Source organism: Galeopterus variegatus, unplaced genomic scaffold (assembly GCF_000696425.1).
Source record: "Galeopterus variegatus unplaced genomic scaffold, G_variegatus-3.0.2 Scaffold5446, whole genome shotgun sequence".
NCBI classification, from domain to species: domain Eukaryota; kingdom Metazoa; phylum Chordata; class Mammalia; order Dermoptera; family Cynocephalidae; genus Galeopterus; species Galeopterus variegatus.
In genome coordinates, this window is record NW_007731557.1 from 17147 (window position 1) to 43680 (window position 26534).

The 26534-nt window shown below is 36.6% G+C and overlaps 1 protein-coding gene across 1 annotated transcript in view; it reads left to right on the top strand.

Annotated features, from left to right (window-relative positions):
* The window catches only part of LOC103604857 (dynamin-3-like), a 68165-nt gene continuing 41631 nt past the window's right edge, over window positions 1-26534 (top strand). The window contains exon 1 of the mRNA XM_008589433.1: window positions 1-66. Within this exon, the coding sequence (XP_008587655.1) occupies window positions 1-66 (66 nt within the window). The remainder of the gene's footprint in view (window positions 67-26534) is intronic.

Here is a 26534-nt window from a genome sequence, read left to right on the forward strand (position 1 = left end):
ATGGCGCCAGAGGCTGAACCACAGTCAGATCTAGAGGCCCCTGATTTGCCAAATGGAATCTATGCAGTTTGTTTTCTTTCTCACAGTGTTTTTATGACGAGTCTATTTCAAACTGGAAATAAACTAGGAATTACTTCAAAATATTAATGGCTGATGGTTTAAATTTTGAGAAAAATCGCCATCAGAATACTAAGTTCTGTTGCCCACATATGCATATATATGTACATGTGCTCCCAAAAGGCTACATGTGAACATATCACAAAATACACCCTTCTAAAGACACTGGAGTTATTTTAATTATACTCCACTAAGTACACTCATACCAAAAGCGTTCAGAATACTTCATATTTTATAGCCTTATAAAGGTTTTTATTCTATTGCCTGTTGATAATTAATGTGTAGGGTCTCATGTCCAAATCAGATGTGCTTAGAATTTTTGCTAAACTGGCATCCTTTTAAAATTTAGCTTGGAAAAGAAGACATAATGGTATTCAGAGAGGGAATAATTGCCTTTTTAGAAGATTCAGAGACATTAGCCTGAGACCCTAACAATTAATAATCTCTCCATTGCATAGAAAAAAATTAAACAGAAAGCTTTAGTTTTATCACATTTAAAAATGTTTATTCCTCAAAACATATTTTTTCAGGTGTACCTTGCTTTCTTATTCGAGATTCCTTCAGAAAGGGAAATTGGTTATGTTAGAAAAGATAATATTAGAAGACAACTGTGCAAAATAGAAAGATTTCAAATAAACAACCTAACGCTACACCTCAAAGAATTAGAAAAACAAGAACAATCCAATCCCAAAATTAGTAGATGGAAAGACGTAATTAAGATCAGAGCAGAACTAAATGAAATAGAAACCCCCAAAATGATATAAAAGATTGATGAAACAAAAAGTTGGATTTTAAAGAAGATAAACAATAAAACGAGGAAGAGAGAAGACCCAAATAACAAAAATTATAAGTGGAAAAGGAGACATTATAACCGATACCACAGAAACACAAAGAATCATTAGAGAGTATTATAAACAACTATATGCCAACAAATTTGAAAACCTGGAGGAAACAGACGACAACCGTGAATTAAGGGCTTCCTAAGTGAACCACCCACTTTTCTCCCTGTTAATTTGGTTCCAAAGGCATTTGGGGTGGTATGGTAATAAGTCAAGCATTTCAAAATCTATAGACAGAGTGAATAGAAATTTAGCTCTCAGCATTCTTTATTGATGGGAAGTCAGAAAGTTGTGCATAATTTTAAGGAGCAGATAATCTAACACACACACACACACACACACACACACACACACACTGTTAACCATGAGAATAAGTCTTCTTCATTAAATTTGCCAAACTCTTAAGTGTAGTTGTGCCACTTCATTCATTTATTCATTATGCAGACATTTAGTTAGCACCTTCCTTGGGTCCATCACTGTGTTTAATTCTGGACATATAGTCTCTGTTCTCAAACAGCACTCAGTCTAGTAGGGGAGACTTATAAGAAAGTCATTTCACATAACCTTGCATGATAATTGCTATGATAGTTATGTTAGGAAGTAGAGATGAGAGGTACCTAATTATGTTTTTCTGACAAGCAAAGATGGATCAGAAAATGCTTTGAAGAGGCAGTGACATTTAAGATGACTTTTGAAGGATACAAGTAAGAAGCTGGAAGAAGACTGGGAAAGGGGAATTGACCCCAGGTAGAGGAAGAGTGTAAGTAAAATGCAGAGAAATGAGAGTGCATTGGGAGAACTGAAGGTAGATGGCTGGGGCTGCATGAAGAGTGTATGAAGATGTGCAGAGGAGGCTGAGGGGAGGAGGAGGTAGACAGAGAAAAAATCTTGCTCAGCAGGAGGACTTTATTCTAAGAGCACTATGGAGTCATTGAAATTTAAACATGAGATCATCTTTACATTTTGGTAAGAGCATTATACTAAGAGTGAGTAAATACATTAGGATGTAGGACTAAAGAGTAAGATGCTGTTGATCTTATATAAATAAGTGTTGAAATGGAGACAGATAGACTTCTATTTTCAAAAGAATGACAGACCAGACACCCTGATGGACACCCACACACAATTATAGTTAGAATTCTGAACAAAATATATAAAATTTGTTTTTAAATGCATTGCCAAAATGGGTTCAAAGGAAAAAATCCACAGAGGCCAGAAAGCGAAGTGAAATCAGGAAACCTGGGAGTTGAGCAATATCCAGGACTGGTTTTTATCCTGAGGATTTCAGCAAAACTCTGGAGATCTTCATCATAGTGGCTGAAGAAGGCCTGGGAAATAGGTGTAAAGCTTAGGACACTTCTAGTTCTAAGGAGTCTAATAGGAAAAAGTCTTGTCACAAAAGACTGGTACTAGAAAAAAACTGTATCCATGTCTAAGAATATACTAGAAATTAACCCAATGTCTAGAAGGATGCAAGGACATAATCTTGTATTGACCTTGTCATTAAATGGAAGGGGAGTGATGGTGGTAATCTGCCTTTAAACTATATAACCACAAATCTGTCCTCATTTGAGTGTAAGGTCTTAATTCATACTACATGTGTGTTATGGAAAACCTCAAGTACAAAATTTAATTCTTCTGGGTTAGTAGCACCACTACAGAAACTAGCAGAAGCAAACATAAATCCTCTCTGGAAACATGCCAAGTTTTCCCCAGGCCTTAATTCCCCCAGACAAAGTTCCAAGGAAAATAAATAGTTCACAAGGAACAAAAGAAAGGAGGACATTAAGAAACAAGCCACTACTGAGAACAGGAGAAACAATAGACTGTGAAATCAGATCTGTTAAGATAAGATATTGTATTTATTAAGTACAGAAATAAAATTAAAATGTTTTATATGTTTAGAAGTAAGTATGAGTGAGAAATATGAAGAAGATTGGAAGGGGAGTAACTTCTAGAAATAAAATACACATATTGAAATGAAAAATTCAATCAAAAGATTCAATGAAGCAGAATAGATGTAGCTGAATGAAGAATTAGTGAACTGGAAAATCTGTAGTGATATGAATGCACTGACCAAAAGAAAGCCCAGGCCAGAATAAAACCTCAAAAGAAAAATATTGAAATCATAGATTGAGTTAGATGAGGTCTAACATATTTCTAATCAGAGTTCTAGAAGAAGATAGTAGAGAGAATGGGGAAAGGCAATGTTCAAAGAAGGACCAACATAATATTTATAACAGCACTGTTAGAGTAGTGAAAATCCAGAAACAACCTAAATGGTCATCAGTGGAAGGGCAAAAGAATAAATTGTGGTATATTTACACAGTGGAGTATTACATAGCATCCTAAGCAAGTGAACTTCAGTACATTCAACAGTATGCATGAACTAGTAATATAAGTGAAAAAGATTATACATAGTATATTCTAGTGGAGTATTACATAGCATCCTAAGCAAGTGAACTTCAGTACATTCAACAGTATGCATGAAATAGTAATATAAGTGAAAAAGATTATACATAGTATATTCATTTTTATGAAATTAAAAATAAAACTGGTAAAAAGTCTCTTTAAGACTACATATAGAGCCAAGGATTATGGTTAATCTACCTACAAAGAAGAGGAATTAGACAGACCATTGATTAGTTAACCTGTACAATATTATTCAAAAGATAAGTGGTAGAGTCAGAACTCAGGTCCATGTCTTCTGATTCCTATGCCCATGTTCTTTCTAATATTCCACCAACATTTATCATACATCCAGAACATTCTGGGTTTGAAAATGTATTTGCAAACCAGAAAAATAACAGAATCAAGGAACCCAATAATCTGAAAAGCTGGAAAAGTTAGTAATAATCTGTTTAACATGTGAAAAGTTCAGTAATATTTATTTAGACAAAAGAGATGAGGGAACTAACATTTATTTAATTCCTAAATATGTTCCAGGCATAGTGCTGATGCTTTAAAAATCTTACTCAGGGGCCGGCCTGGTGGCGCACTGGAGAGTGCGCCACTTGGGAGCACAGCGGCGCTCTCGCCGAGGGTTCGGATCCCATGTGGAGACCGGTTCCCGCTCACTGGCTGAGTGCGGTGCGGGTGCAACACTGAGGGTTGCGATCCCGTTGCTGGTCCCCGGTATGGGCGCGACACCAAGGGTTGCGATCCCGTTACCGGTCAGTAGAAAAAGACAAAAAGGAAAAAAAAAATCTTACTCAGTTCTCACAACAAATATTTATGGGTTGGAGTCTTTATTTCCATTTTGTGGTAGGAGACCAAGGCTTAGAAAGATTAAATAACTTACCCAATTTCACACAGCTGGTAAGTAGTAAATTCAAATTCTGGAGAGGTGCGACCAGTCCCACCTGACCCACCATCTTTCCGGTAGCATTGTCAATAAATGAATAATGTAATATATATTACTTAAGTTGTCCCCAAACAAAATACTTTCTGGGTAACCTTCTGATACCATTACTCCCAATGTCAGGGGTTCCTGCCCCCAGTGACATGCCCAGGAATATCAGTTCTTTCTTTGCACTTCTCTGCATTTCTTTTCCCCTTGCATACTCTACCAGTTCCTCCACCACATATTTGATCATTCGTTTAAAGTATACTGACTATTTTCTAATGGTGCAAAGGTTTTGAGTCCTCACTTTTACATTTACTAGAAAAATTACTGAATCCATTTGAGCCCCAATTTCCTCATATGCAAACTGGGATAATAACACATACTCTTCAAAGATTCTTGAAATGATTAAATGAGAAAATTAAATCAAGCAGGGTCTTAGTTTAGTCCCTGGTACTTAGAAGTTCTCAGTAAGTGATTGCTGCTACTATTATTAGAACCATAACAGGTACAGAGACAGCTTTTACAGGGGTATTCATTTTCTCCTCCTAGTTTGCCTAAGAATAAGTGACCCATCTTTATTTACTCTAATGGTTGTGGTCTGATGTCGTCTTGGACCTAGTTATCATTAATTTTAGCTCATTTTAATAAGAAAATAATTATAAAATATTCTTTTCTGAATTTCACATCAAGATAATATGAATATAGCACTGCTTTACCAAATATCTACTTTCTAAATTGAAGTTAAAAATCCCAGACTTTCAGACCCTGAGTTGAATTCACTAGAATGGGATAAATGAAGACAATGTTCACTAAGCTTCTAAAGAATCCATATGTTAGTTAGTTCAGATTGCCCAAGGAGTGTTTTTGCCTTCAAGATTTATTATTCTTAATTAAGTGGTTTTGTAAAAAATTATTTTAATGGCACAATGATATGTGAAAAGAATTGCTATATAATGCCAGGGGTTAGAAACATAAAACACCAAATACTATGCATATAGAAAACTTGTCCTGAGGCCAAAAGAAGGGGAAGGAAGAGCAGAAGAAACATTATACGGAATCAGTAAACATGTATGTTTCAGTAAACATGTACATTATGTGAGGCACGTCCATGTAATACATTTGAAATGTTAAATTGGTATAAGATTTCTGAAAATAAAAGTGCCTATTCTTTTTTTTTCAAATTGTGCGAACTTGATAAACCTAGTAGACAGGAATTTTTATAATATATTTTACCTTTCAGCCAATCATGCTATCATTTTTTTCCAAACAAAAAAGATAATAAATAAAACCTCCGAAGAATGTCTTCCTTCTACTGGATGGTTTGGTGGTGGTTGACATGGAGTTTCAGTCCTCTTCAGGACTTTTTGGCATAGTAACAAAATTGTGAAGTTGCTCACATTTTTTATACCCTTCCATTTTATCTTGTTTGTTTGTGTTTCTTGAAGTTGGAATATTCTTCCTGCTAATGACTTAATATGCAGTTGAACCCAGACAGCTGAATTTTTTTATCCTTTGCAAACTAACATTCTGTGCCACTTAATTATTTATGTAGCATTCAAACTTTTAGAAGATTAGTTAACTATCACCGTATTACTAAAGAGGCAGAAAGGAAGTTATTAGCTTTGGAGAAAAAAATAGCATAGAACATTTCTCCAAGGAGCCCAGCAATGTGGTAAAGTAGATAATCTTTTAGGATATCAGAGAGTGGGGTATCCTAGAGGACTAATAAAAGAAAAAGGCTTCAGTTCTTACTCACACTATACTTACCTTATAAAAAGGATTTTGCTGTCTTTTACACGAGACACAATCCATAAAATCTTTTTATATCAGCAGGGAATTCATCTATCTGCATATACATGGAGCCTGGCGGCTGTTAACAGCATAAGATAACACTGCTGAATAGTTCAGGATGCAGGGATAAGGAATATCATTCTATCGTTCCCAACTGAATCAACATCAGAAAGTGTAGGCAAGCTAAATAGAATTATCCAAAATGAAGCCTGTCTGAAATTCCAAGTCTCCCAGAGACAAAAGTGCTATTCACCTCTTCTTCCTACTTTCGGCTGAAATTCATTTCCATCTTCTGACATCCTTTAAATTATTACCCTCTTGGGAAAGTCTGCAATCCCCATAGAACACTTATAAACATTCAGTTGTTTCTGATCAGACCTATGGTGTTTGTAGTTCCCCTGACTCATATTTTAGTATCCCAGCAAAGGAAACACACTGCCAAAAATATTTCAAATGTTTACCATCTAGGTTTTCTTGGTTTCAGGGAATTCCTATAGCAGTTTTTAAAATCTAGATATCTACTTATGCTATATAAAGGTCTTAATTCCAGAAGTCTGACTCTTATCTGACCTTTTAGAATGATAAATCTAATAGAATTTCTTGTGTTACAGAGAAAATGCAAAATAGTGAGTTTCAAAACTTCAACTACAGAGTAACCGATGGCCTTCTCCAAATATCTGTTAAAATTTTAATATAATAAATGCTAGGATTTGTTTTTAAGTAAAATTGTTTAGCAGCAAGAATTTAGCACTTTCAAAGCAGCCACATGGTCTGTTGCCCAGGACTCCCTTAAAGATTGTTTTGCTGAATCTGTTCGACATCTGTCAGCATTTTCAGTATAAACCATCAGCTCAAAAAAATTCTTCAGGCTGCAACTTGATACATCAGGTCTCGGCTTAGGAGTTTTTACTTATTTTCAGGAAAATAACTTCGGATGTTTTCAAGTGCTATAGGAAAAATTTAATAGATCATTTCAAGATACCCTCTTACTTTATACATAGGTAAAAGGAAAACAGACTTCTCCCCAACTAAAATGAACAGGAAATATCTAAACAATTTGATAGTTGTAAAGTTTTCTTTACACTGGATTGCTGAAACAGGATGTCTTTATTGGAGCTATATGACCACATTCTTAGTAGAATGGTATATGGAACTCTGCCCAGCTTTAATGCCGGAGGTCAGAATGTGCCCACCTCTTGGCAGCTGAGAATGAATGGCTTAAGTGACAAATTCCAATCCTTCAGCTTCCCAGATCATTGTACTGCAAGAGGAGACTAATACAATAAACAGCAGTTTGCCAAAAGGCATAGTGATCCACTGGTGGATTGTGGTTTTGCACAGCTTCGACATACATTATCCTGACGTCTAAAATTACTTCTCAGAGTACAGCTGTGTGTGTGATACTGGACTTCATTCCACTAGATGATCCCATGTAGTCCACTTACAACAGGAATGCACTTTTGAACTTAAAGCTGTCACTACAAATCTCACTGTGAGTGTAAGAATTCATGAAGAGTTCAAGTTTATTGGTTTATAAGGACTTGCCTACGAAGGTAGAGAGATTGTATTTTTAAGTTGACATGGCATTCAAGATGGAAAAATCATCTCAGTGAATGAAGTTCTGACTTTTTTTGTTGACTATTTGTAAGGTGTACTTTTTTTTTTTCTTTTCATATGAACATTAAATTGGAAATAGAAAGGCAAAGGATGAGCAGGCCTTCCACATACCAGTCCCCTGTACGGGTTGTCTATGTTGCAGAACTTCTTTGAACTAAAGATTCCCTAAATCACTACAGCGTAACCCTTGGCAGGGGGAAGTCCTCAAAAACATATGAACAAAACTGTACTAAAATTGAGCTACTCAGCACCTTAGTATACATGATGCTAACCTTAGCTAACATAATATTTTAACCAGTAAGGGTGTGTCTTTTGAGGCTGTCTGAGATATACCTCTGGTTGTAGAAATACCAAGTGACTCATCTTCAGTAGTTACAGTGGTAAGGAAAAAATTATGCCTCTTTCCTTTAGTAATTCTGGTGAACCCTTAGAAGATACAGCCCTAATAAAAATGAAGTGCAGACCAAATAGTCTTGAAAATCCTTTCCAATAGATACAAGGAAACTCAACAGTAATCTGATCATTTCACATCCCTAAGAAACATTCCATGTTTTCCCACTCGGCATGGTGGAGGAGGCCCTCTTTTTCGAGTCCCCATCTCAAGCCGTTTCTCTTTTTCCTCCCGGCCACCTGCACATACCCCTGATGCTGCATCCACCAAGCAGCCACACCCCCATGCCATAGGTGCACCATGCTCTCCCCATTTCTGCACCTTTGCACGTGTAGTTCCTCCTGCCTGAAGACTCTTTCATTCTATACCTAATGAAGGCCTTCCTACTCATCAAAATCCTGATCACTATCCAATAAATACACACTTCCCTTTTGCATTCTTTGGGATGTATAGATTTGACTATTACTGGTTTATAATCAAAATTTGTCTTCATTTCTCTTAACAGTCCTAAGATGTATGCCAGTCTTGTCACACTAATAATGAAAATAAAGTTCGTAGACAGAAAATTATATGGTTAAGTAATAAAAACGTAAAGGAAGCTAAAGGTTTTTCTTCAGAGCTTTTACTCATTTTTGTATCTAATATTGAATAAAATAGTCAACATGTATACAGAGTAGCACCTAGCTGAATTATATCCATATGGTTCCCTGACTTAATCACGGATTCTTCTATTCAAATAGGATTTTCCTTCCCACAGAGACAGGAAAATTCCCCAGTTCCCCAATTTTCCTTATTGATTTGTGCTTATTGATCACTGAACTTAGAGCTTAGAAACCCGAATTTCAATCCTACCTCTTCAGCTCGTAAGGCCTTGAGAAAATTATGCAACTTTTTGACTCTTATTTTCTTAAAAAGGATGTAGTAAGCCTACCTATATCATGAAGTTCATCTAATGCTCAAAACAAATTATATACATAAAACAACTTGAAAAATATATCCCTCTACATTATACAAAGTATGTATTCATATTTATATGAACAGTACACAGTATTATTATAGGCATCTAAGGAAACTAGACTCAACATGGAACATTTGGCCAAAAAGTGGTGGTTAGGATACAAATTGCTTTCAGTTTTAACCTCCGATTGCACTTGTTCATGGTTTACAATGTGTTTTGTAAGGATCAGTAACTATTCTGAAATAGCTTATAATAGTGCTAACACATAGCAGTACTCGATACATAAATGTGTTGATGTGTTTTTGTGTATTTTATAAGACATTTTTGCTATAGAATATCTGAAGAAGAAAAGGCTAAGCACCAATCAGAGCTCTCAGATCTTTATTATTCTAAACTATAGTAAGTCCATAAAGACACGTGAACATTGATTTCTGGCAGTTTTTTTAGACTAGCTCCCTTGACTTAAAACATCTATAAATATTGAGGACAATGTGACAAGGCTCTTTTAAATTTCCGATTGAACCCACAGGAAGACGAGAAATCTCTGGGGGAGGAAATAAATCGGGAGCTGGAAAGCAGAGGGTTAAGCCTGTGGTGAAGCTGCAACTGTCCTTGGGGCATTTGCTATCACTGTACCTAAGAGCTTTGGGTTTACACAGTCAAATAGGGATAGGAGAAAAGGCCTCAACCAGAACAAGTTGGGAAATTGGAACCAAGACCCCTGCAGTAAACCAGGATCCTCAGAGAGTTACACCTTTAGTGAAAATGTTAGTTTGCTTGAAAATTCCGCTTGCCAGTAAAAGGAGAAAACAAGGAAAGTTATCTGTCTCTTCCCAGGTGGAAGGAAAGAAAAGTCTTCTTTGAGAATCCATTTTTATAGGTCTTCCATCATGTCATTTGGGGTTCAAATATGTGCCATTTACTGGGTCAAGCAGGACCAAAGCTGAGAAATTAACTTAAAATGGATGCAGGTTGCAAGTAGTGCTGGGAGCCTATAGAAACATCAATACACTCTAGAGGAACACATCCTCAAATCAAACCTAATAGGAATCACACAAATAAGGCCCAGCTAAACATAAATACACAATCAAGCATTTAAAAGGACACACAAAAACTTCATCATGAGCTCGTTGAAATTAGAGCTTAGAAACCTAAATTCTCCATCAAGAGATTAACAAACAGTAGAAAAATTTTGAACAATGTTTAAAAGATTTAAAGAAATAAAAGAGCAAATCATAAATTTGAGAAAGGAACACTATTTTTTTAAAAGAGCACATATTTTTAAATAACTTAGAAATGAAAAATGCAATTATTGAAATTAAAACTTTATGAATAGATTAAACAGCTAAAGAGAGACTAAGTAAAATGGGTTATACACAGTCGTGTGCACTTCCATGTTTAATAAGTAGCTCTACAGGATGAATTTAAAAAGCTTTGTTCAGTAGCATTTGCCAATTTCCATGGTGTAATTACTCCCACCATGGCTGATGTTAAGCTACCAATGTGATGTCAGTAAATGCAGAATTGGGAAGAGATGTGTACAGTTGTTTCTTATGAGCTGCTATAAGCCAGCTCCTGCACACAAGTGGATATGAAACTGAATTAGAGACAGAGATAGGAAATTTATATGAGACATGAAGGATAGGATGTGAAGGTCTAGTATGTGTTCAGTCATCTTTCTAAAAGAGAATAAGAACATGACTAAAATATTATCAGAATTGATGAAAGTAATGAAATCTAACATCCAGGAACACCACAGATAACATGCAGATGCATATTATAATGAAACTGCAGAACACCAAAGCCAAAGAGACAACCTTAAAAGTATCCAGAGCAAAAAGATATCAACAACCAATGAACGAACAACAGTTAAACCTTCTTCTTAAAAGCAACAGTGGAAACCAGAAATAATAGAATAATCATCAAAGTACAGAGAGAAACACTGCCAACCTAGAAAAAGGACCAGAAAGAATATGGACAAGGAAATGGGTAAACATTTAGGTAAATCAAAGCTAATGTTAAAACAACAATAATAATAATGCATGGTAATTAAAAGCCATATGAAGAGTGATTTTTATTTTCCCACAAATACTAAACAGCTCAATATGCATTTAATTTCATTATATCACCATTTAGAGGTTTAAATCATCTATTGTTCACTTTTGACCTACAAAACAATCAGGAAAAAAACATTAAACATTTTGATATAAGATTTACTTATTTTAATCCAAGTTACACTTTGCTAAACATACCGAAAATTGGGGTGGGTTTTTAATTTGTAATGAAAGATCTGTAGACAGTTCAGATTTTTGTATATATAGATAGATAGATATTTCTTGTTGGTCTTGAACATTCAGTGATGTGATTTCAGGTCATTATCTAACAAGGATTTCCAATTTACAGTGAGCTGAGAAAGCTACTATATTATATTGAAGCTTTTGGTTGTGAAAAAATTTACCCCCAAAATACTGGAAGTGCAGGGCCTTTGTTTCTCCCTACCCAAATGCTGGTGACTTTTTGCCACTAGGAGAGTTGTGCACTACTGTGACTCACAGAAAAAGATAAGGTTATTTTATACTATTTGCCAATAAAAAGAACCAGAGGTCCTTGGAGAAATTCCAGGACTGGAGCAGAGAAAGTACAAGATGAGCCTGGAATATCTCATGGTGCCAGAAAGTAAGGAAGTGCTTAGGAAATTATGGGGGACCAAATGAAAAGGATACAAGAGGATACTTGAAGGAGGCTCCCAGTGACTAAATAATTTCAGCAACAAAATAATGATAGTAATGGATTTGAATGCATAGGATAAAATAAGAATCCATACTTACATAAATAAATAATTGAATAAATAATCAAATGGGGAAGGGAAAGTTCTTCCTCAAAATATAATTACAATTAATAAATTTAGAAGAAGATAGAAATTTAAAAATCACCATTTGCAAAACATCACAGAAATAATTGTTTCTTAAATCATCAATGGGTGTTAAAATGAGTAGGTGAAAGTATGATGAGAAACAGGATATTCACATAGCTTCAAAATATCACCCACAAGGTACTTATTAATTCCAAAGGGGAAAAAATAGAAACTTTACAGTGGAGAAACCTGGAAGATGCCATCTTAACCAAAAGTTAACATCACTGGTAATAAGACAGATTGACATCGCACTTCTCCTGATCTAATGCACTGAGAAAGACATACTATTTATGTGGTTTTCTTGCCAAAAATGCACAACTCGAAATAAATAATGAGAAAACATCAGCTAAACTCAATTGAAGGATACTGTACAAAACAACTGGTCAATACTCTTCAAAGGTGTTAGGGTCATAAAAGATGAAAAAAGACTGAGGTGTTGCTCCAAATTAAAGGAGGCCAAGAGACATAACAACTAAACACATTGTGTGATCCAGCATCAGATCCTAGACCACAGTATCATAAGGATGTCAATTTCATGATCTTGATCATGGTTGTGTAGTTTCATAAGATGTTAACATTTGAGAAATCTAGGTGGAGTATGTACAGGAAATTTTTATATTAATTTTACAAACTTTTTATAAGACTGAAATTATTTCAAGGTGATTTTTTTTTACAAGTCAAAGATAGGGTTATTATAGTTTCCTGAGGCCTCTCCAATCTCCGTCACTCTCAGAAAGGCCATTTGTTAGTTGCCTCCTCTCCTAGTCCTGTCCAGAGACGTCAGTGCATGGCTTCAGTAGAAGTGGGCCAAGTGCAAGGCTTAAAAGGAAGGAAACAGTTTGGGTCTGAAGCACAAGGTTCCTACTGTGTTGAATCCGTGTGGTAGAGGCTATTAAAATGCCATCTTTTCCTCCCTCCCACTCCTCTCCTTCCTCTGCCTTCATCCCAGACTGCTTTTAATCCTATTGGGAGGGGATACAGGGAGAAAGAAAGAAAAAATAATAATAATGAATGGCTGTGTTCCTTGGCACATGAGTAACAGTTTCCCTTTTGGGACTTCAAGAATAAAAAATGAGAGGCTTTAAATCTTGCTAACTTATGCAAGAATGTGTGTGTGTGTGTGTGTGTGTGTGTGTGTGTGCACGTGTGGGTAAAAATGTAAACTAGCACTGCAGAGAAAGAACAATGCTGGTTTTAAAAATCTACTGAAGTAAAAGAAATCATTATTCCTGAAAAAAAGGTGTGTTAGAGACCAATGGGAAAAAGAAGAGCAGGTTATTTTGTCTAGAGCCCAGCGAATTAGGAAATACCCTTTTCATAGCTAATTCTAAAGGGACAAGCTGTTGTTGCCAAGACGTGTTTATCAAATGTCTAGGCTATCTCACAGGATGTGAGATTCGGTTTAGCTTTGTAAAATAGCTCTGTATTTTTACTTTAGCCCAATCTCTACCAGACTGTCCGTCGGCTCCCTGCCCCCCCAGAATGAAACGGCAACAAAAAGGACAACACAACCTGACTGAAGCCGCAGAGCAAATGTTGGCAGGAAGCCTGTTGCGATCCAGCCTGGCTTTTAGGAGTCTCTCTCTCTCAGTTTGATTCATTGCTTCTCACGAGGGAGCTCCAGACTGCTTTTCTTAAGATAAAATATAAGCCATAACAGTGAAAGCGAATACTGCCGTTGTAATTCCTCCTACTCAAAAAAGTAAAAAGCATCCAAAACAGAAAGTGAACAAAATTTCCATGCTAATGTTGACTCCTTTCTGGGTCCCTCATCCTGATTCCAACACACAGTGAAAATGGTGCAAGGAAAAGCCACAGCTAGAGTAGTCGGGTGTGAATTCAGACCACATGACTCACTCCTTGTGCTTCGTTCTGGAGCTGTCTTCTGTGAACCGGCCTCACCCCGGTTAATCATTTGGCATGGTGAGATTCAGCCAGGTTGCCACTCGGGTGGCTCAGACAGGGTCTGGGGCATCACTGATTTACATCAAAAATCAGGGGCATCTGAACACCACCACCTCGTCCGTCGGCTCCCTGCCCCCCCAGAATGAAACGGCAACAAAAAGGACAACACAACCTGACTGAAGCCGCAGAGCAAATGTTGGCAGGAAGCCTGTTGCGATCCAGCCTGGCTTTTAGGAGTCTCTCTCTCTCAGTTTGATTCATTGCTTCTCACGAGGGAGCTCCAGACTGCTTTTCTTAAGATAAAATATAAGCCATAACAGTGAAAGCGAATACTGCCGTTGTAATTCCTCCTACTCAAAAAAGTAAAAAGCATCCAAAACAGAAAGTGAACAAAATTTCCATGCTAATGTTGACTCCTTTCTGGGTCCCTCATCCTGATTCCAACACACAGTGAAAATGGTGCAAGGAAAAGCCACAGCTAGAGTAGTCGGGTGTGAATTCAGACCACATGACTCACTCCTTGTGCTTCTTTCTGGAGCTGTCTTCTGTGAACCGGCCTCACCCCGGTTAATCATTTGGCATGGTGAGATTCAGCCAGGTTGCCACTCGGGTGGCTCAGACAGGGTCTGGGGCATCACTGATTTACATCAAAAATCAGGGGCATCTGAACACCACCACCTCCCACCCCCAACACACACACACACACACACACACACACACACACACACACACACACACACACACAAACTCTCTCTCTTAATCAGCATCAAGTTGTGCAGTTCCCTCTATAAGTGATGGGTGCTGCTGGCTGTTGATGTTTTTGGCTCCAGGCCCTATAGACCAGCCAGCCATTGTGTAAGCATGGTCTGTCTGAATTGCTTTGGGGCTAACTGCCTTCTTAGAAGTCCTCTGATGTTCATTATTTTGCCAGCAAGCTATTACTATTATTAGTTTTAAATTCCTCATTCTACATTTTCTGTATTGATAATGTAGCATGATAGGGTAGAGAATTGTAGCCCTATAAATCTTCAAGATTATTTTAGTCTTCATTTCTTTAATTTGGGATTCACATTTCAAACCAGTGTAGAATTTGTAAATTTGCTAAGTTTAAGCCAGAATTTGGGGTGGGGGTTAATAACCAAACTGTTCTTCTCATGTTGTTTTGAAAACCTCTGGTGTGTGTGACTTTTTAATTTTTGTTCATCATATGGCCTATTCAGAAAAATTTTAAAAAAACAAAACATTAAGTAGCTCTTGGCAGAAGGTCAAAACCAGCATTGCAGGGAAGGTATTTAAAAGTCTTTTAAGTGTGGGCTATTTGTATAAGCAATAACTGCACATTTCTTATGACTGGGGAGGACTATTTTCACAGTCTTTCATGGAAATATTTCTAGACAATTTCTGTGGCTCTTTTCCCTGAGCTCATTTATTTGCTTTTGCTTCAGAACAGAGCATTTTAATGAGCAGTTTTATGAGCCTAACCTGCATTCTGCAAGCCCCACATGACTGGATTCCTGTTGCATGTAACCTTTGCCCTATTTTCCATTAAAACACAAGACTTTCCTATAATCAGCTTTATACTGTGACCTTGGAGGAAAAACTGCAACAGATACTTTAGTCTACTATGCTGCCCACTAAAATTAATGTTTTTGAAAGATTTGTTGTTTCCTTATAGTTTTTAACATTTCACATATTAGTATTTTCATCACAAATTCCTTTTCTCTGTAAGATGCTTATATCCTCATCTATTTCATACCTTCACCTAGTCCAACATTACCATATCCTTCTGAATAAATAACTGATATAGCCATCTTTATAAACCATTGAGGCATATACAAAGGCAAGATGAAACCCAAATCATTTTGGAAATATGAACTTTCAAAAAAGTAAAGTACGTACTGTTCTGTCTACACTCAGTCTTATGTATTATTGTCAGTATCAGCATGTTCCTTCTTATGGCAAAGCTAAATCACCATCTGGTGCATTTTGACTCCTCTTTATGTTTTAATTCAACTGTTGAACTGTTTTTCATTTTATACATAGTATCCTAGATGATTTTGTATGAGATAGCTTTCTTTTCTCTAACCTGAATTATCCAAATATGTTTAACTTTTCTTCTGGGTTCCTCTTCCAGTGTTTTAACTAATTTTCTTGATATCTGCTAAACATTCACGTTCTCCCTTTCATTTGAGCAGTGGAGCCCCAAACAGGATGCAGAGCCCCTGGAAGGGTCCAACCATTGCCAAAACAATGGAGCCGTTGTTGTGCGGCACACTGGGCTCCCCTCTCGGTCATGCATTCCAGCCACGTTTGCCTTTTAAAAGTACACTATGGATTTAAGGTAGTCTGTGGTTCCTTGTAACACCTACCTCTTTTTCTCCCCTGCATACTTCAGCCAATCTGTCCTCATCTTATAATCCTGTTTACTTTTTCTTCCTAGGACAAGGAGGGTACTCTTTAAAACAGAGTGAAGTAAGTTTAGGGTAAATGAAAGGAAATCGACTTCATACAGCAGGTTATAAACTTGTAGAACTCATTAGTCCCAAAAGGTGGTACTGGCAGGAAATGTAAATGAATTGAAAAACCTTTTAGCCACATTTATGAATGAGAGTCATAAATGGCTACTAAGAAAACCAGGGCTGTGCCCAACTTTTACGACTGAACTCAGAGAACTGCTCCAAACCCTCCCACAGGACATCCCTGGAGATCTGCAGAGATGGCTGACCTAGGGTCTGGCCAATGATGGGATTTCTTGAACATCCTGTGTCCCCTTCTGTTCTTGTCCTCAGTCTCACTGGGTCTCAGAAAGACCCTCTAAGCCTGTTCTGGTATAGGCAACTTTCTTTTTAAAATTAAAATAAAGATTAGAAGAAAGCTTTGTAATGTTTCCTTTCTTACTCAATCATCTGCCTACCACAGTGTCAATTATGACTATCAGAGAAGGCTGACGTCTATCCAGTGGAAACTAGCTGAAATCATATTTTGATCTTAAAACATAGATACTTTCTTTTATGTTAAGTCGGGCCTTTCTTTTTCCTGGGAACTTTCAGGCCTGAGGCCATAAATAGCATTTAATTTCATCTTGGAAACTAGCTGAAATCATATTTTGATCTTAAAACATAGATACTTTCTTTTATGTTAAGTCAGGCCTTTCTTTTTCCTGGGAACTTTCAGGCCTGAGGCCATAAATAGCATTTAATTTCATCCTGTACAGTCCGTCCTTGGCAGAACCTTCAATCACTTAACCTCTTCTGCTTTTCCCAGACCTGTATTTCCTTCTTCAAAGATGGTCCTTCCATCGCATCTCTTTCTGTTGAGGCAGGAGTGTCACCTCTTTGGGAGAATATTGATGCCAACCGGAAGAAGCTGCCCAATTCCCTTTCTTTGTCTCACCTAAGCATTCTTCCATCCTTCTCTTCTTTTCCTTCCTTTAAATCTTTAAGAAAAATTTCGCTTTTACTTATTAAACACTATTACGTACCAAATGAATGCAATGCCTTAAAATACAGTGGGGAAGACCTATTCAGAAGCAATTAACAATACTACGTGGAAAAACTGTAAATTCTTACTGATAAGAAACATTTAATAAGCCATGTGTGTGTAGGAAGGAAAGATCAATTTTGATTAATCTGGCTGGGGAGGGTTATACATAGGTGGTAACATTTGGGCCAGGGATTTCAGCAATCAGATATTCGGCAAAAGGGCATTCAAATTCAGAGGGGCAACAATGGCCAAAGGCACCAGCCTGTGATGTGCACGGTTTTATCTGGGAATAGTGAACAGTCTGGTATAGATGGAATATGACATAGAAGGTGAATCTTTCTAAATACTCCTCCTTTACCAGTACACTGAATCTCATGTGTCTTTTACACCATCTCTGATGTCTTCAGTCTTTTTTCTATTGGCTCCTTTTTTGACTTCATATACACACGTCTTCCCTGCCCTAAAAGAAACATTTTTGACACTAATCTAGTATCCTGATAGAGATAAATGTCGTGTCCTTTCCTTTATTTCTCTGCCAGACTCTCAGAGGATGGCTTATCCTTTCTTTTGCTCCCCTTTTCACATCCTCCACTGAACCCCTCTAATCCAGCCCCACCCCCATCACAGAAAGTGCCAAATCATTCAGACAAAACCATTGGCCGGTCCTCATTCTATCTGGCCTTTCAGCAATATGTGGCGCTGCTGATGACTGGGTTTTCCTTGAAGGTTTTGAATCTACAGTAGTCTGGCATGGTGCATGATCTTTGAACTGCCCCCACCTCTGTTCCTCTCCCTGGTCTCCTTTGCTGGCAGTTCTCACACCTGCTCAACTGTGCATGTGCCAAAATACTTTTCTCCCTCTCACACTTGCTTCATTCCTTTATTCGTTCTTTCATTCTGAAAACACATACTGACACACCACTAGGCAAGGCACTTTGCTAGACACAAAGATCAACTTGGTCTTCTCTGTACACACTGTTTTCGAGCACACTTTCTATTCTTATGGCTGGAGCTCCCACCTCCACATGAAAGGTTTCTGAATCTATGTTTTCTGCTGTGACTTCTAGACACTCACTCTGTGATTCCAGGTGTCACCAGATATGTTCTTTGTATCTACTCAAACACAGTTTGTTAAAAAACAAACTCATTTCTCTATGAAAATCAATTTCCCTGCCTCAGTTTATTTGCCTCAATTAACAAAGTCACCATATCAATCTAGGCTGGACCTCTGAGCACGTTATTCTACTCTTATCTCTCAATCAATTTTATATCCAATCTGTCACTATTTTCTGATTACTCTTTCTGTAGAATGTCTTTAAGATCCACTTACCTCTCCATTTTTATAGCCACCCACTTGATCCAGACTTTTACCACTTCACACATGGTTTACTACCATAAATAATAATGGGTCTTCCTGCTTCCAGTCTCACCCTCCTTAAATAAATTTGGCCTGCAAACAGCTGTCATACTCGTCTTCCTAAAACACCACTCGAGCACATCCTTTCTGGGCGATCTTGCATGCCCACCACATCCCATCTCATCTGTCTAGGCTAACTCAAGTTCTCCTCAGTCTGACCCTCATTTCACAATTTGACCATATCTCCTTCTACTCACCACGATTGTCACCCATGTCCTCTGCAGTATTCCTCCAGACACATCAAGCCAACTTCTACCTCCATTCCCTTTGTTCCCCTTCGTCTGACCCTCATTTCACAATTTGACCATATCTCCTTCTACTCACCACGATTGTCACCCATGCCCTCTGCAGTATTCCTCCAAACACATCAAGCCAACTTCTACCTCCATTCCCTTTGTTCCCCTTGCCTGGATGCCTTCTCAATGTCTTCATTCCCCAATATAACCAGGTCAAGTCTCACCCACTTTCTATAGCTTTGCCTGGCTCCTGAAACCTCTAGAAATCTTTCCTCCCCTGGAAAACAAGTTATACTTAGAGGCTTTACCATACCACTTAGCACGTGTTACATGCTGTCATTATGATATATTGTTTCCTGCCTGTCGATCACCTCCTCCCCCCAAAATGGTAAACTTCTTAGGAACACAGATTGTGCTGCGTTCCTTCCTTTAATCTCCCAAAGACCCTAACACATTTCTGGTCATATGTTAAATGTTTAATATATAGCATGGGTTAATTGTGATAATTATCTATCCTTCAATAAACCAGTTTAGAGCAAGATAGACTGTACAACAGAAAATTATGCTTATCTGTATATAAGGGGGCCATTTTCTGCTCTATAATATTAGCATCTATCTGCATGTCAGTTTGATGTAGATGCCTTTTCTTAAATCAAAAAAAAAAAAAAAGGCAGTTATAGAATAATTGTTGAGCCTCCAGATCTAAGTACCAAAATATAGGAAATACAGGAGGTGGAAGAACACATTAAATGACATTCAGTCAGCCAAATCCAGACTTGGGGGTGGAATCTATAGGACTAATGATCCTATTTTTTAACAATAACAAATTGCAAGGAAAAAAAAAGATGGAGAAGACCATAGATTAAAATAGGCCTAAGAGTCATATCTACCCATCACAGTATAATGGTCTTATTTGGATTCCAAGTTTCCAGTTCAAACACAAACTTAAAAGCATTTTTTCCAATGACAACTGGGGAAGTGTAATGCAAACACAAAATTATAATAATGTTAAAAATTATTGTTAATATTTTTAGGTGTGCTGATAGTATTGTGGTTATATTTTCTAAGGGCTCTTATCTTTTAGGAATATATGCTGAAATATTTACAGATAAAATTAGGTGATATTTGGAGTTTGCCTCAAAATATTTGAGGAGTGTGGATGGAACAGGGTTGGCCATGTGGTGAATTGTTGAAGCTGAGTAAGGGGCACCTCAAAGTTAATTTATACTATTCTCTCTACTTTGTCTACTTTTACATAGATCTAAAATTTCTCAAATAAAAAGATTTTTAAAAGCAGTCATTGATGTTATGCAATCCTTGTTAAATAATTTTGATGTGACAATGGTATGATTTTTGAAAAGGAGTCTTTATCTTTTAGAAATACCAACTGAAATATCAATGCATGTGATGATAAAAATATAGTCGTTGAGGTTGTTGCATCTTTAAAGATTATAGTAAAATGAAAATATGAAATGTTTAAATTGTCATTGAAAAAAATTTCTTATCCCCAGGAATATAGCCACAAACCCAAGGTGAGAAACAATACTTTAGAAGGTTATATAAAGCCTGCCCCGTGTTTTACCTGTTTTTACCAAAAGATTACCCTGGCAAGCAAAACTATGGGTTGCACAGCCTATAGAGGAGTGGATAGAGAAGAGTAAAAATAACCAAACGCTGGGTGTGAATAATCCTTAAAGAAACAGTATTTGTCATAAGAGCGGTAGTTTCAAAAACCTATTTGGTTATATTCCAGTTAACATCAGCCTTCAGTTGATACACATGAAAACATGCTAAAGAAGTCCTAGATTTAAAAAACACAAAACAAAACAACAACAACAAGAACAAATCAACCAAATAAACAAAAAGAAAACCCCACAGTCTTTCCCCAATATCGATTTAGTTAGTAAGTTCAGTCTCGGCCCTCTGACAAACTTTTCAATGAAACACTGATTTTTAGCAAATTCATCTGACTTGGGGGAGAAGGAAAGTCCTGTCTCTGTGATTAGGATATTCATAAGCAACAAAATGGCCAGTAAGTTAATATCAGAACCCAGCTGAAGGTCTGGAAAACATACAAGTTAGAAAATCATTCATAGATGATTGAGAATCTGGTGTGATACCAATACCTTCTTCATGTCAAGTGGATTTCTGTAAAGCATGTAGTTCTCTCCTGTTAAAGCCCTAAGTACTAGGTGGACTCATCTTCATATGGACAATATCTCAATAAAAGTTAAAATTAACTGCACAACTGATTAATGTAATAGCACCTTTTTATACTCACTCAATGTCTCATTTGACACTGCAAACAAAAAGAAATAAAACTCTGAATACTTAACTAGGAAACATAGATTTATCTGGTAGCCCTTCTGAGAATATCAACCTAATATGAATATTTTTATCAGAATGACTCAGCAATATTATTGCTTAGCAGTAGAGTTAGAATTTAGGAATAAGTTAATGAGAATACGATTGCTAATAAGTAATAACTTAAAATTCAGTTCTAGGTGGCTGGTTTATTTTTTTTTCTTACCTGTATCTTACAATTTTTTTTTAAATGGGCATGTATTCTTTTAGAACTTAAAAAAAATTATTTAAAAAATGTCATACTATGATGTGTACCTACACTGTCCAGTGTGGTAGCCACTAGCTACATATCGTTACTGAGCACTGGAAATGCAGCTAGTCCAAATTTTGATGTACTATAACACACAAACTGGATTTTAAATTCTTTGAACAAAAAAATGTAAAATATCTAATTAGTAATTTTGTATTGATTAATTCATTACTTGTTGTATTAGTTTGTTAAAGCTGCCATAACAAATTACCAAAGACTGGGTGGCTTAAGCAAGAGAAATATATTTTCTCACAAGGTATCAGCAGGGTTGGGTTCATCTGAAGCCTCTCTTCTTGGCTTGTAAGTGGCCATCTTTTCCCTGTGTCATCACATGGTCTTCTCTCTCTGTGTGTGCCTCTGTTCAAATTTACTCTTCTTGTAAGGACACTGTTTATATTGGAATAGGGCCCACCCTAATGACCTCATTTTAACTTATTTACCTCTGTAAAACCTGTCTCCAAACAGAGCCATATTCTGAGAACCTAGGGGTTAGGGCTTCAACATTGCATTGGAGGGCAGAGGGGACACAGCTCAGCCAGTAATGGCCCACCCTAATGACCTCATTTTAACTTATTTACCTCTGTAAAACCTGTCTCCAAACAGAGTCATATTCTGAGAACCTAGGGGTTAGGGCTTCAACATTGCATTGGAGGGCAGAGGGGACACAGCTCAGCCAGTAACACATGTCAAAATGATAATATTTGGATATATCTGAATAAATAAAACATTATTAAACTGAATGTCACCGCTTTATTTTTACTTTTTTAATGTGTCTACTAGAAATGTGGCTTGCATTATATGTCTATTGAACAGTGCTGAATTTTATTTCTTTGGGATGCTAAAACACTATATCATCACCTGTTGGAAGAGTAAGAAAAAGTTCTCATTTTAAATGAATTTGTCACTTCCTACTTAATTTCCCTTTTCGTACTGTACTCAGTTGTATCGAGGTATTGCTAATGAGTGAAAGCAACGAGATAATTTATAAAGAGCATGAAATGTGCACAAAGAAAATCAGATTAGAGTTCTGTTTGGACCTTACTCTCTTTATGATCTCATGCACATCCCTTCCCCTCTCAGTGCTTTCTTTTCTTCTTCCTAAAAAAAGGGAGAATAATAATGGCCACCATTTATTGACTATTGTGTGCCAGGCACTCTTCTGAATTTCTACACTAGTGTTTTATTTAATCCACACAACAACCCTTTAAAGGGTAATAATGATAGCAAATAGTATTATTACTCTAGTCAAAAGAAAACTGAAGCATGCAGAGATTAATTAACCTGCTCAAAGTCCCAGATTTAGCAAGTGCTAGAATCAACTGCTCTAACTGCATGCCACATCATTTATTCCCTCCCTGCAGTTCTGTCCAAAAAGATCGTTGGGAGGATCCAGTGAGATGGTGTATGAGAAGGCACTGAAAAATTATTGACTGTCAAATGTTTCTTTGTCTGCCTTCCTAGAAATATTACAGATAAAGCTATTGTTTTTCTCTTTTGGCCAGCAAATCTATATTATCTTCCTTGATAGCCTGGTAACTTCACAGCTTAAAAAAAAAAGCAAATATATCTGTGTTTTTGACACACTATTCAATCGCATAACCTTTGGAAGAATTCTCAGCAGCCAATAGTTCTAGCCCACCCTTTCACTCATCAAAGCTCCATTCTTTTTCCAGCAAGTCCAGCAGGCTTTGCTTGAGTTCTTGTAATGAATGGGTGCTCCTTAGACACATGCCATTTCTGAATAGCTCTGACTGCTTATATTAAGCATAAATAGACCTTCCTTTCCTTACAGTCACAGGATCTTAGGGCTGAAAGGGCTTCTGAAGATTAAGTCAGTGTTCACAAACTCATATAAGTAGTAAAGAATCTGATACATTTGGTATAATAAAACCACAAGTATTTATTAGTAAGATTGTGGCCCAATTTCTTTCTGTTTTAGAAATCACTCACCCCCAAGAAGAGTCTGTCTGCAAGGAACTCTTTGAATTTATTTTTTAACCCAAGGTCATATTTATGAATTTTGTAAACTCAAATGTCATTATGACACTTACGTCGTTTATCTCAAATAATAAAAACTTCTCTTGAGCACTTGCTGTATGTCAGGCACTGTGGCAAGTGCCTTTTCTGCATTACCCCATTTGGTGATATCTCACCTGCCGTGCCCTATGAAATCTATAAGGTGCTAATATAATCCTCCCCCACCCCCCATTTACAGGTACAGAAATTAACATCTAGAGAAGCTGAGTGACGTCTTAACTTTAACTTCACTAAAGTCACAAAGCTAATTAGTGACAGGTCAAGACATAAATATATTTAATCTGATTTCATAGTTCAAACTCTTAATTGCTGTTCTAAATTTTACTCAAACAGAAGCAGGTTGGGTATTTGGGGTAATCCACCTGGGTCAGGTTTTAAAAAAAAAAAACCCTGTATTTGAGGAATGCTGCAAATGTGTGTTTGATCCAGGTGTTTTCCTTACAGCTTCTTTGATTTGGGAATTCTACAGACACAGTAGAATGTGCTATTCATAGTAATATGGTAAATATAATTAAATTTCTCAAGAATTCTATTGATATCATAAGAATTACCATCCAGAATTATTTCAGTTTTTTAAATTGCTTTTTAATTTTAATCAAATATACCTCCTTGATGTTATGCGAAGCTATTTTTATATGCTACCTTAAGCTATATGCATTCAGTTAATGAGCCCTCTAAAAAATAGGGATCATTCCCTATTTTATGCATATTCCCAGATACTTTATAACTTGATTGAGGACTATTACTACAAATTGCATTGAATTAGATGGGTAACGTCACATTACTTTTTGATTCATTTGGCCACCAATATACTGTGAAATTTTATGATTAGAATTTGTAAGAAAAGTGATTCTATCAAACCTAAAACTTCTTTAATTCAGAAATCAATACATCTAGTTTAATTTGAAAGTGTTTATATGGATTGAGTACATGTACACAATTGGCAGAGGGGAAATTATAGTACTCACTTATAATAATATTTCTCAGACTTTTGAAGCCAGTATTAGGAAAAAGAAATTTGGGGGATATTGTAAATACACACAGTAATTCTTAGCAACATTTGCATCTTTAATCTAAAGTTACCTTGTTACTTCATGAAGAAACATCTTGATCCTGGTCATAAAAATCATTATTTAGAGTTATAAACTTGCCAGCCTTACACAAAAAAGAATTATAAACTTATTAATGTTTGTTAGTGTTCGTAATCTTATTTCTGCTCCTAAATTACTATTAAAAAACAGTACAGGGGAAGACAGCTTTTAAGAACCTATGTCAACTTTTTCTCTCATACCTCAAGTCATACTTACAAATCTTAATACAGCCCTCATGACAATTTCATGTACTACAAATTTTAAAATAATATGGAATTTTTTCAAACAATAATTACATCTTTTTGTAAAAGTTGCCTTAGAATAGTTTTAATTTTTATTATAAATGCAGCCATGTGTTTTTGATCTTTAAGCAATCTTGCCTCTCTCTGTTTTTGCCACTGTATGAAAAGTAGATAAAATCTAATAGCTGAAGCAAACATCAGGATTAAGGTAAAGTGAAGACAGTTTTGTTTTCTGTACTTTACATTTTTCATATTGTCACACAGGCATCACACACGCGCACACACACACACACATATTCAATTTCAAATGGGGGATGGAGAGAAGTAACAAAAAGAAAATAAACTCAGGACTCAATGGTTATTACTCTTAGAAAATAGGTCTTTGTCCAGTCAGTCTTATTCTCCATATTATCAGTTTCAGCATCCTCAGATCCTCAGTGTACTTTCTTTATCATTTTCACAAATTTTTTTTTTTCTGTAAACTGAAAGTTTGCCTAAATCAAGACAAGCTCCTTTAAATCTTAGTTTATTTCTGAATTGGGTGTGAGTATTTATACAGACGGAAGAAGTTCTGTTTTTGGCGACTTTGAAAGTAGCATTCTAGCTTTGGGTCATGTGCACACTGTCTGTTTGGTGGCCTGGTCACATGTGGCCCAGTGCTATCGCCACCTGTGTGCTATCTTTCAGTATTGGAAACAAGAGTTGCAACAGCCCAACCTGGCAAATTTCTTATGATTTCACTTTCATCTCTCCCATTAACAAAAATGAACCTAAATTTTCTAAAAGGGCTTTTAGATTTTTTTTTTTTTTAATTTATTTTGATCTTGATCATCTGGAAAGGCCATTGGGCCCTGGAATGTCTTAGAAAGGAGTACTTTCTAAATCATCTGCAGGGATGGCTGAAAAAATTATCTTGAGGCCTTTGAGGGATTCTGCAGTTGAATGCAGTGACAGTTTTATCAACTACAGTGTTCAATGGACATCAGGGAAATTTAAATCACTTGATTATAGCTGCTTTTTTTAAAGGCTTCATCACTGTTTTTCTACACTTGAAAGAAATTATTCTACCCACAGAGTCTTACCATTGTGTGATTTTAATGCATTGTTTTGTTTGGTTTGGTTTTTACTAAGTTTCTGCGTGTAAAGCAAGAGTAATTCTATTTACATTAAACTTTGAAAGATTATCTACCTCATAATAAGTGATTTTAATGCATTGTTTTGTTTGGTTTGGTTTTTACTAAGTTTCTGCGTGTAAAGCAAGTGTAATTCTATTTACATTAAACTTTGAAAGATTATCTACCTCATAATAAAAGGAAGAAGTAAATGAGGCTAACTGCATACCATGCTCTTATTTTACTATGTAGTTCATCTACTATGCCCTCCCATGCTGCTTTCATAATACCTGAATTTTATTGCCCATTCTCTCTCTAGGACTTGATTAACTTTACTATAATGCATCAACCCTGGGCCGGCCCGGTGGCGCACTGCTACAGTGCACCGCTTGGGAAGCGCGGCGGCCCTCCCGCCGAGGGGTCG